General features: G+C 33.9%; 1 protein-coding gene across 11 annotated transcripts in view; it reads left to right on the top strand.

The window, feature by feature from the left end:
* The window catches only part of GPHN (gephyrin), a 620,897-nt gene that overhangs the window by 466,729 nt on the left and 141,969 nt on the right, over nucleotides 1-12,199 (top strand). For all 11 annotated transcript variants that reach the window (XM_032875167.1, XM_032875168.1, XM_032875169.1 and 8 more), the window contains one exon: nucleotides 7,477-7,519. In XM_032875167.1, coding sequence (XP_032731058.1) covers nucleotides 7,477-7,519 — 43 coding nt within the window. The remainder of the gene's footprint in view (nucleotides 1-7,476; nucleotides 7,520-12,199) is intronic.

Genomic DNA, 12,199 nt, shown 5'->3' with positions numbered 1-12,199 from the left:
GGAGGTAGGAAAGATTTCTTAGAGCAACAAAACCCTAGAGACAAAAGGAAGCTTGGAAATTTTCTATTTCAGAGTTTTTTAAACTCTTTTCTCCTATGGAGCCATTTGGGAATCTGGCAAAGCCTATAGACTTCTTTTCAGGAAACTATTTTTAAGTATATAAAATAAAATATGTGGGATTACAAAGAAAACTAAATTTCAAATCATTATCAAAGTATCTATGAAAAATTGTGTGATAATAATGCCTCTTTTAAAATGCATTAAATAACTAAATCTAGCAACAAGTCATTAGACTACTATATTTTGAAATCTTGGTGAATATTAAGAGTATTTTAAGATATCCATAATAATCTGAAGCATAGATTCTGTCATTTTAATGTGGTTTGTCACCTAAGCTCATAATGAAAAAAACTAATAAAAATTTACTTAGATTGGCAAATATAAAATTTTTTATTTTTTTCTCCATTCCAGTGAATGGACCCCTGACTTTTATCCACGAGTTCTTTCAAGGGCTCCATCATCTCCAGTTGAGGCCTGTGGAAACATTATCATTTTACAAATGAGGGAATCAAGTCCCTTAGAATTGAGATAGCTTAACTAAAATCATACAACACAGTGTTAGATTAATCCTTACAGAGATAACTTCAGACTTTAACTCAGCCTTTGCCTGAAGTTTTAATCTAGAAATTGGCAGTTATAGTCTGTCATTTGTCACTGACTAATGGCATGATCTGGAGCCAATTCTTTGTTCTCATTGTACCTCAGATTCTCCCTAAGTAACTGTAGGTGACTAAAAATCTAAATAAGGATAATAATAATGACTTAGATTTGTATTGCTCTTTTTTAATAGTTTTCACTTACACATACAGTATCCTACTTAATTTTTCCCATTTTGTGGGTAAGGAAATTAAAACTCCAAGATGTTAAATGTTATGTCTAAGGTCACACAGCTAAGAAAAGGATAAACCAATATCAGAAACCATACCACTGGACTCCAAAGGACGTTCTTTTTATCATGCTGCCTTTCATGTCATAAATAAATCAAAACTCTGAGTTCCTCAGTTAAATATGCGTTGTGATAACATAAATCTGATTAAACACAAATGAATTGTTATTATGCTCAGATGAGCCAAATACACGTACCCTAATTTATCCAGATAAGGTGATGAATGAATGGAACTATGGGAAAGAGCTTTTCTAAACTATTCTTCATTTTTCACATAAGAATTGAGAAGATAAAGAAATAGAATTTAAAAGTCTGAGATTGTAGAGTTGTTGGCTTAATGTTGTTTAAATCAAACTTTTCTTTCCTTCTGTTTCTGGGTAGGCTAAAGAGGCAAGTAATCTAAGTAAATGCCAAAGAGGTCCTTTTTCTCTATCCTCTTGAGTTTTATTTTGATGAGTAAATGGTATTCCAAGAAGTTTGTTCTTTCAGAGACGAATTACTCTTAAATAAGTTTAATGGGGTAGAAAAATTAAAGTCAAAAGAGCCACGCTACATCAAAAATCTCTATCATCTGTATCATCCTAGTGACATGACTATGTGAGATAAAGAATATCTTGTTCTCTTAAAAAATAAGGAATCTGCTGAACCTGACCTGAAATCTATAGTGTAGAATAACCTTTATTGGATTCCAAATGTCACCATTTGATTAACCTTAAGTAATATAAATAGGAAGGTATTTTCCAGATTCTTAAGATCATTCTGTGGGGAGCTCAGTTATGTCTTAGCTATAATCCACATGGTTTTAATATTACATTTCTTAATATTAGCCCACCCAGATAAGTAAAAATCATTTTTAAGATAGTACAGGAGTGGCTATGATCAAACTTATACTATAAAAAATAAATTTTAATCTGAGATAAAAAACCATGATTACTATAAAATAAACATTCAGAATTAGCAAATGTTTACTCTGTACAAAGAACTATATTTAGCATAGTAGGAAATGTAAAGAGAATTAAAGTCAGATCCTTTCCCTCCAAGAACCTATAGTTATTTTGAGACCCTTATCAACAATTGGAACATTAGTAACTGTGATAACTCTTATAATAGAAGTTCAGATAAGAGGTTTTAAGAATTTAAGAATTACCTAAAACTCGATTGTGATGATGGTTGTGCAACCATGTGAATTTATTAAAAGTCACCAAACTATATTCTTAAGATGGGTGACTTTTGTAGTAGGTAAATTGTATTTCAATAAAGATATTACAAGTTCAGGGGAAGAAGAAATTATTTCTGATTGAGGAACTTTGGGAATAGTTTTTGCAACTGGTACAGTGTAAGCTGGATCTTAAAGGACAAGTAGTATTTGAATCAGAAAATAAGCAAAGGGTACCAGACAGATGAAACAGCTTGTCTAAGGTCTAAAACAGCTTCCTCAAGAGTAAAAGGAAAGTTCTATAGGAGCTAGTTCAGACTTTCCTACATGCCTTAGATTATGTGGCCTGCATTCCTACCAGTATATATGGCTATATGGCTATGACATTTCTAAAAAGTTTTGGTCAATCGGTCTTGAAAAACAGATAACTATACATGGATTTTCTTTCTTTCTTTGGGTCAAAAAGAAGAATTTGCTTACATTCTGAGCTAATGTGGAAGTTACAATGAAGTAATGAAGTCACAATGAGAGTGTGTGATTACAGTTATTTTACAATTGTCAGTGCCTCCACTGATCATAGCATGATCACAACTGACATTTCTTTCTACCTTTATAGCTTAAAATCTCTGGTACATGTCTTTTCTCCCTCGAGCCCTTTAACAATCTTTATTTTTATTAAAGGAGCACCTAGAGCCTAGAATAATAAAGACATGCTAAGGGAAATGTCAAGATATTCTGGCCTACTAAGAATAGGATGAGGGAGAGAAAATCGTAATATAAAAATCTTTAAAAAATTAAAAATCTAGCTAAATTGCATACCACACATAAACCAAAAGATAAAATAGATGAAGTCAACTACCATCATGAATAATAGGAAAGCAAATTTGAAACTTTTTTCTAATGAGCTGGAACAGCTCATGTTAAAATAAGTTTTATTGACAGTAGAGAAGAGTATATAGGAAACTTAGTAACAATTTCTAAATAGGTAGTCTTCTTTGTTTCTTTTTTTAAATGTAGCATTAAGATTAAATTTCCTTTCCAAACCATTGCCATAGAATTTCTCAAATTAGTAAGCATATATACAGAAGCTTAATTTCTAATGTGACTGCTGACCAGTATCATTGTGCTAAAAATAGGAGAGGGCTTTCTTAATGTCCATCAAAGATGACTTCCTTTGTTCCCATTTGACCCTATCTGACCCAACTGCTGAGAATTATTCAGTATGAACCATATTGTATAGATTTATTCCTAATATTTGCAAGGAGAAAGAATACAAATTATCCTGGTGAGCAGCAAAATAGAGACAGTTTTTATGAAACCTGAGTTGTGTTAACCTGTAATTAAATGTAATCTCCATTTTAATATTTATACATCTTTATATTGTTATGAACCTATTCTTAACATGGGCTTTATTTTGTTTCTCTCCTCCCTCACTTCTGCAAAAGGCAGAAGGGAAAGGATGTTTGTTATTCACACTTTGTACCCCACTAACTGGTGTTATACATCTGGCTTCCACTGGAGAGCCCCTGACATCGCAGGGAACGGTGATCAAAATTCCACACATTAGCTTCAAGCTGGGGGCTCGTAGCTACTGCAGCATTGAAGGGGGTCTTTTCCTGGCTTCTTTAAAATAAGCATGGTGATGGGATGGTTTAAGGGAAGAACACCTCTCAAATCACATGACCACTGCTGTGCTTCCGTGTGTCCTGCTTTCTTCATAACAGCTTGGCACTACATTTTTTCCCTGTATCTTAATGGGTTTGTGTGTGTACAAGTGGGAGGGGGTGGGGAGAGTTGTCAGTGGATGGTTATACATTATGCATGCATCTTTCAGTGTTAGAGTGATGTGCCTTCCCTTATGTGTCACAGATTATAGTCACAGATTAAATCTTCTGTGTTCCTGAGAGATTGGACTATCTCTCTTACTGGTGTGAGATTCATATGTTTTGATGTTTACACCCTCAGTTGTTCTTCATGCTGCATTAAACATCAGTAGAAATGTTCTCCTGTAAGAGTTAGCTTTTCATGTTGGGCTGAAAAAGTCTTCATTTCTGTGTAGCAGTTCATGTTATTATAACCTATGGCTTTCAATTGTACCTCCCATAATGAAGAGCTGACTTTAAACACTGTGCTATTCTTGTTATGACCTAAGCATAAGGTAAGTCACTTCTCTAACTGTATCTAAAGATTGTGGTTGTTTGTTAAAATTTTCTCAGCTCTGTTTAAAGCATTTTCACTTTTTTCCTTACCATTTATTACATGCTCTCCCCTCTTTTGTTTTCTGTTTCATGGCTTAAGATTTCTTACTGGACAATGTGATCCTCAGCAAAAATTATATTACACATGTAAACACATGTTGAAATGAATTAAATGAATTATTTGATGTCTGAAAGCAGTCTTGATTAGTAAATGAATACCTATGTTTTCAGTAAGTCTCTTGTGTTTTTCATTTCCTCCATTGACTGTAATATAATAATGCTGTTTCTACACATGATTTTAGTTTAATTCCAGCTGAAAGGTGTATTGTTAACACCATAAAGTTAGATGTTAACTATAGTAAAATAACATAATCCAATAAAATAAAGTAATAGATAATCCAGTACCATACCTTTCATTTTTAATCCCTGACAAATTTGGTATTAGGCCAAAATTTCAGTTTCATTTTGTTTTTCAGACTTCCCTTTGTTTTTTTTTTTTCATTGACTAAAAAGCCAGGGTTAGATTAAAAAAAAAACAAAAAACAGTAAACTGTAAAACTTGGGACAGACCTCTGTTACCTTCTTTCTAGTCCCTATGTGTGAGAACAAGAACAGTAATTGTTTCTTGACTTTATTCTTTCAAGTAAATCCCATTACATTGTGAGTTAGGTAAAATCTTCATATCTGGATTTTGTAAAATTAGGTAAATATTATAAAGACCAGTTTCATGGTACATGAGAGAGGGGATCTGCTTGTGCATATATATTTTAAATGCATATTATACTTATAAAGTGCATATTATATTTTAAAATTATTTTCCTCAGTTTTTTTAATATATACTCAAGGTCAATAAGGAAAGAAGTTCATGAAATCATTTAAGTGATTTCCCTCAAATCTGGAACAAATAGCCAATGTAATATAAATGAGAAAATATTGGTTATACTGCTATTGGCAATTTGTTCAGGAAACTGAATTGTTTTTTATCATTCAAATTTATCTTCCAAAACCATGAAATATATAATTCTAAATTCAGGTACCACAAAGCAAGATTTTGGGTTTGATTATTGAATTCATGCTATGAACCAATTTTTTTTTTTTAATTTTAAGCCACCTAAGACAGGGTTTTTAAAATTGCTGTTTTAGTTTGGTTTGACTTTTTTTTTTGTAAAGCTAGCTAGTTTTTCACCACCATTGCCATTTAGATGTTACATAAATCTGTTGAAACATTTGATGAGACAATTTGAACTACTCATCTGAACTGCTCTGTTCATTATAAATCTCTTGTTTCTATCCACACACTAGCTCCACTCTAGATTGGAAGGGCTTAAAGATGAACTCTGGAGGAATAGAGGCTACGACTTAAGAGTAACTATTACTGATCAAAGGAGCTGCTTTCCATTCGCAAACATTGCTTTGCGCTATGGGTTTGGGCTCCTTCTGTTTCTACATCTTGTTGAAGACTTTCTTGACTTCATTTGACTTCTTTGAACTCTGTTTTTGTCTTTCAGCATTTTCCCCTTTTTTTTCCTTCTCTCTCCCAGATTTTTCCTATTCTATTAGCTTTCTCTTTCGTTCCTTATACTGCTTTTTAAAATGTAGTTTATCTCTTTATTAAGCTTGTCTATTAATTTGTCTATTAGTGTTTGTTTCTTTTCTCCTTTAAGGCTGTAGTGGTCTAGTTACACCCATTTTCATTCCATGGTATGAAAACTTGCTTGTTTATTTTGCAGCAAGTTCATTAGTGATCCTTACCCTCTTAGTATGAGTTTTCAATAAGAAATAGCAGAACATTTTGTATATTCATAGTGTCCCCTTCTATAAGCCCAAACTTTCTTTTCTATTGTCTAGACTTACTTCCCCAAACTTCTCTTTCTTCTTTTTCTTTTTCTCACTCTCGTGTCTTCCTCCCTGTATTTTTGTTTCAAATAATCATTAATTTCCTTTCTCATTTGGCCCAGAATTGTTTTTCAATAAAACTTCTGAGTGAAAGAATATAATATTATCTTTCAGATTAGCTTCTTCATTCTAGTATATTTAAAACTAAATAATCTGGGCCAAAAGAGAATAACTATAACATCTGGAATTATTTTTCCCCTTTTTTCCCTTTATTTTTTTGGTGTGTGTGTGTGTGTGTGTGTGTGTGTGTTTCTTGTGTGTATGTTTGTGTGATTTTTTTATTGTTTTTGTTTCTTTAAACATTAACAATTGTTCTTTTCAGGGAAGGACAACCATAACCCACCCTAAGTTGCAACATTCCTTTCATAAGTTGTTTCATTACAATAGTAGCTTGTGTTAAGCAATAGAAATTAATTTGTTGTGTATATATATCCATTTGGGGCAAGCTGCTGTGGTGTGGGAAGAAGAGGTGTGCAGTTTAAGTACAATTTTCTCTGATATTAACAAATGTTAGTGCCATACAACATGGCTCTTGAATTCAGTACTTATAACATTTAAACGAATGTTCTGCTTTGACCTAAACTATAAACAAAGCATAAGGGTTTCTGATTGATAAACTCTATATAAACACCTGAGAACTGGTAAATAAATGAACTCAATTTTATTTTCCAACAAAGTCATCTTTCATAGCCCATATTTTATTTATAACCAATTATTTTAATAACCAATTATTTTAGTTGGTTATATTTTAATTTGTTATTATTTTAATCAGTAAATAACAAAGGTCATTGGAATCACATAAATATTGTATATGAGGATTTCTCTGTTTTCCCCTTATCAACATATATAATTAAAAATCTCTACAATGGAGTATTTTATTATAACTTTATTATTTGAGCTGCATTATTAGTCTAGTCAAGAGCTATCATAGTGCCTTAAGAATAAGGGTCTGTATTCGTAGCTGATTATGTGGTAACTTATTTTTTCCATATACTAATTTCGATGCACATCAGTAAAAAGTTGCCTTTGGTTTTGCTTCTGTCCCATTTTTAATGTTGTACCCCAATTTTTTTCTAGAAGTCTGTTCTTCCTTTACAGTAAGAAAAAAAAATTTTTTAAATATGGAACAAATGTAATATATTTTTACTAAGTTGTTATGATATCTGAGATATATTAAGCCTTTGCTCCTAAACCTCAGGAGCTTGCCCATTAAGTATGCATACATATCTGGCTATCTGTGTTATGAGCCCTAAATTACTGAGTTTATGCTCTCTCTGCAGGTCCAGTCCAGGTGCAGCAGCAAGGAGAACATTCTCAGAGCCAGTAAGTATGTCAACATTTCAGATGGACTACTGAATTAAGAGTGTATAGTTCAACAGGAAGAAGAGCTAAAATATTTTGGTGAAACAACAAAGAGCAATTGGGGACAGTTTATATAAAGAATATAAAAGGCTTTCACCTCCTTTGGTATTAGTATCAAGATATTAGTGAATATTTCCCTCATTCCAGTTGTTCCTGGAAACTGACAACAGAATTTTGATAGCACTTCTCATTAGGGTAGTAATGAGTCCCTCAATGATTCTACAGTGAGAACCCTCTTTAATTGCCCCACTGCCAAAAATTATTTGAAAATAGACTTAACTGAAAATAATTATATAAATCTACTATAAGAATCTAACTTAAAAAAAAGTGACTCCTGAGAGGAGTCATAATCATTTTGTAAATGAATTCTTAAAAGATCCTACCTTCTTAAGCAGCATGTTTTAGAACATAGCTCCATGAACCAAGGATAAAGAAACCTTAATTTTTTTTTGTTTGATCACTGATAACATTAACTTGAAGTCATCTAACTTTGTGTATTACTTATTTTTCTATCCTATAAAAAGGAAATGTAAATAGCTTTTCCTTACCTGTATCCTTGAAATGATATAACATTGAAGGTTGTGCCTTAAAAGTTTTAGGATCCTAAGAGAAAAGTACTATATAAATGCTAATAATTTAGTATTGTTTTCTGTCACTTAAAATTAATGATATCATCCTGTCTTCTCCCTGATCTTTATCAAGAGAAGTACGGGTGGACCATAACTAAATGGGTCTATTGGACACTTACACCACTGAGAATTTACTAGTAAACAGAATGATTTATATTTCCAGTAGAATATCTGTATTATTTAACAATCACAAAAGTAATTGGAGAACTTCAAATAGATAAAATGTTTTATTTTCTTTACTGTAAATTTTTCCTATTTCTGTGTTGTGAATCTGTTATGTTAGCTTGAAACCCTTGAGTGAAATTTTAAAATGACATTTTGTGATGATTGCTGTATGATTTCCATTTGTTTTTGATTTCCCAAGATGATAGTGGATCATTGATAGTGATTATGATGATAGGAACAAAAATAATTTCTTACTGACAACAGATTTCTTTGAATGCTCTTACACCTTTATCGTGGATTTTTGTGTTATTAGAATGGTCTTTCATTTCAGTTGTGTTCTTAACTGGTGTATAGACTATTAACCACTTTGGATGAACATTACAGTTGTCCAGATTTTCCTGATCATGTTTTCTTATGATGAAATAGTCATTTCATCATTTAGATCATCATTTAGATCTATGTAGTCACTTAGATCCATGTAGAGAGCCCATCCAACATCATAACCGCTCTATAAGTTTAAGATCTTTCATCTTGGGGCACCTGGGCGGCTCAGTGGGTTAAGCTGCTGCCTTCGGCTCGGGTCATGATCTCAGGGTCCTGGGATCGAGTCCCGCATCGGGCTCTCTGCTCAGCGGGGAGCCTGCCTCCCTCTCTCTCTCTCTCTGCCTGCCTCTCTGTCTACTTGTGATCTTTCTCTGTCAAATAAATAAATAAAATCTTTAAAAAAAATAAAAAAAGATCTTTCATCTCAACACCACTTTAGTAACTCATACACATGCCCCTAGGCACACCCAGGATTCTTTTATCACCATGAGCTGTTCTACCTCTAAACTTCTTAACTTCAATATCTTATTGCTTATTTAGTCGCTTTAATCACCCTTAGTTTCTTCCTTTACTATGAACTAGTAATGTTGCAGTCCTGTGGATCCTATTAACAGTTCCTCATTCTCTCAGTGCTGTGTTCTGCCTCTATTCTTTTGGACCCTTTCCCCTATGCATAAATTATCCATTCCCCTTGTTTTCCTAGAAAACTCCTTTGTTTTCTTTTCAAACATGTTTTATCTTATAATGATGCATAAGCAAATCCTGTAGAAGAGCCAAATAATACAGAAATATAGAGACTAAATATAAATTTGGTCTTTGTTGCCACAGACCTTTTGTTCTATGCATCTCTATTTTATACACATATATATACATATACTGTCTTTATTTGTCTGCATATTTGTTTCAAGTTCTTATTTAAATTCTAGTTAGTTAACATATGGGGTAATATTGGTTTCAGGAAAAGAATTTTGTGCTTCATCACTTATGTATAACACCCAGTGCTCATCACAAGTGCCCTCCTTAATACCCATCATGCATTTAAGCTGTACCCCCACCAAATTGCTCTCCATCAACCCTCAGTTTGCTTTCTCTACTTAGGAGTTTCTTATGGTTTGTCTCCCTCCTTCCCCTGTGATCATCTGTGTGAGATCATATGATAATTGTCTTTCTCTGACTGACTTGTTTCACTTAGCATAATACACTCTAGCTACATCCATATCATTGCAAAGGCAAGATTTCATTCTTTTTGATGGCTGAATAATATTCCTGTGTGTGTGTGTGTGTATGTGTGTGTGTGTGTGTGTCTGTGTGTGTTCACCACATCTTCTTTATCCATTCATCAGTCAATGGCTTATTTGGGCTCTTTCCATAATTTGGCTATTATAGATAATGTTGCTATAAACATCAGGGAGCATGTGTCCCTTTGAATCAGTATTTTTGTATCTTTTGATTAAACACCTAGTAAGGTAATTGCTGGGTCATAAGGTGGTTCTATTTTTAACTTTTTGAGGAACCTCCATGCTCTTTTCTGGAGTGGCTCCACCAGTTTGTATTCCCACCAACAGTCGAAGAGGGTTCCCCTTTCTCCGTATCCTCCCTGTTGTTTCTTGTGTTGTTCATTTTAGCCATTCCATCAGGTGTGAAGTGATATCTCAATAGTAATTTTGATTTGTATTTCCGTCATGATGAGTGATGTTGAGCTAGAAAATTCTTAGTTATCCTTCAAGACTCAGTTCAAGTGTGAGCTTCTCTGTGACATATTCTCTGAATTCCCTCTAGGCAAGGTAACTATAACTAATTCTTCTTGTATGCCCGTCCCGTCCCTTATACTTTAATCATTTTTTAGTTTATTTACTGAATTACCTATTCTCAAGGAAAACATTTCCAATATGTAGCCTAGGTAAAGAAAATTGTGCAAACATGCCTCAGAGATATTGTAGATTTGGTCCCAGACTACCACAATAAAGTTAATATCACAATAAAGAGAATCAAATGTATTTTTTGTTTCCCATTGCATATAAAAGTTATATTTATACTATACTGTAGTCTAATAAGTACTTTATTGCTAAATTGCTAACCATCCTCTGAGCTTTCAGCAAGTTGTAATCACGGATTGCAGGTCACCATAACAAATGAAATAATGATGAAAAAGTTTGAAATAATTACCAAAATATAACATAGAGACATGAAGTGAGCAAATGCTGTTGGAAAAAATGGTGCCAATAGACTCACTTGAGGCAGAGGTGCTTTTAATTTGTTAAAAAGAAAACAAAAACAATATCTGCAAAGCTTTATAAAGTGAAATGCAATAATACAAGGTATACCTGTAATCAACTTCTTTTTTAGCATATATAGAAATCTGTCAAAACAAAACATCAGTAGATCCTAGAGAAAGGAAAAGAAGGGGGTGGAAGGGATGGGGTGGCTGGGTGATGGACACTGGGGAGAGTGTGTGCTATGGTGAGAGCTGTGAATTGTGTAAGACTGATGAATCATAGACCTGTGCCCCTGAAACAAATAATACATTATATGTTAATAAAAAGAGAAAAGAATACACTTAACTTCTAAAATTCAGAACTTGGAATTCATCTAGAATTGTCCAAGGAGGAGTTAACTTTGGTAATGTTTTTCTAAGTAAGAGGTAACTTTCCTTTTGCTCCTCAAAAAATTATCAAAACTGTTGATACCTATTGATATCAATACCTGTTGATAATAAACCTGAGTTTATTCTTTCTGTGATCTTTTAGGGTTCCCAGCCCAATGCAAACTTGATGGGGGTGTCCCGCCACACAACACCAAGTAATTCTCAGACACCAACAGAATATCCAAGAAGTCAACTCAATTCTGATACTATATACTCAGAAATAGCAGCAGAGTCCACAGGTTAAGGATTCAGTCCTACAAAACTGCCTTCCATAGTCCACTTCAGATGCCAGTCACAAGCCCCAGGCTGTTACTGTGCCTCTCACCAACCAGCTACCGGTTAGAAGTTCCAGTAACCTCCTCCTTAGGTTCTACTAATTTTCTAGGGTGGCTTACAGAACTCAGGGAACACTTTCATTTACCAGTTTATTAAAAGTTGTGATAAAGGATACAAATCAACAGCCAGATGAAGAGAAACCATAGGGCAGGGCCTGGAACAAAGGACCTTCTGCCCTTCTGGAGCTTGGGGCCTGGCTCAGCAGCATGTGGAAGCATTCTGATTCTCCAAGCATGGAAGCTCTCCTTAAAAGAAGGGCCAAAAAGTTCTTCTTGGGTTTCTAATGGAGACTGTGTTACATTGTCATGACTGACTAAGTCATTGGCAACTGGCTGATTCAACCTGCAATCTCTCTCCCTCCCCAGAGGTTGGGGGGTGGGACTGAAAGTTCCAACCCTCTAATCACACGGTTGATCCTCCTGGAAATCAGTACCCTGCCCTTAGGTGGGGTCCAAAAGTCACCATCATTAATAATAAGAAATAATAAGATACTCTTTTCATCTTAAGGCTCTGAGATACGTTTAGGAACTGAGGATGAAGACC

The sequence above is a fragment of the Lontra canadensis genome, unplaced genomic scaffold, assembly GCF_010015895.1.
Source record: "Lontra canadensis isolate GAN:19392208 unplaced genomic scaffold, GSC_riverotter_1.0 scaffold55, whole genome shotgun sequence".
Lineage (NCBI taxonomy): Eukaryota > Metazoa > Chordata > Mammalia > Carnivora > Mustelidae > Lontra > Lontra canadensis.
The sequence above is the reverse complement of the archived record's forward strand: the minus strand, read 5'-3'. Positions and strand labels throughout refer to the sequence as shown.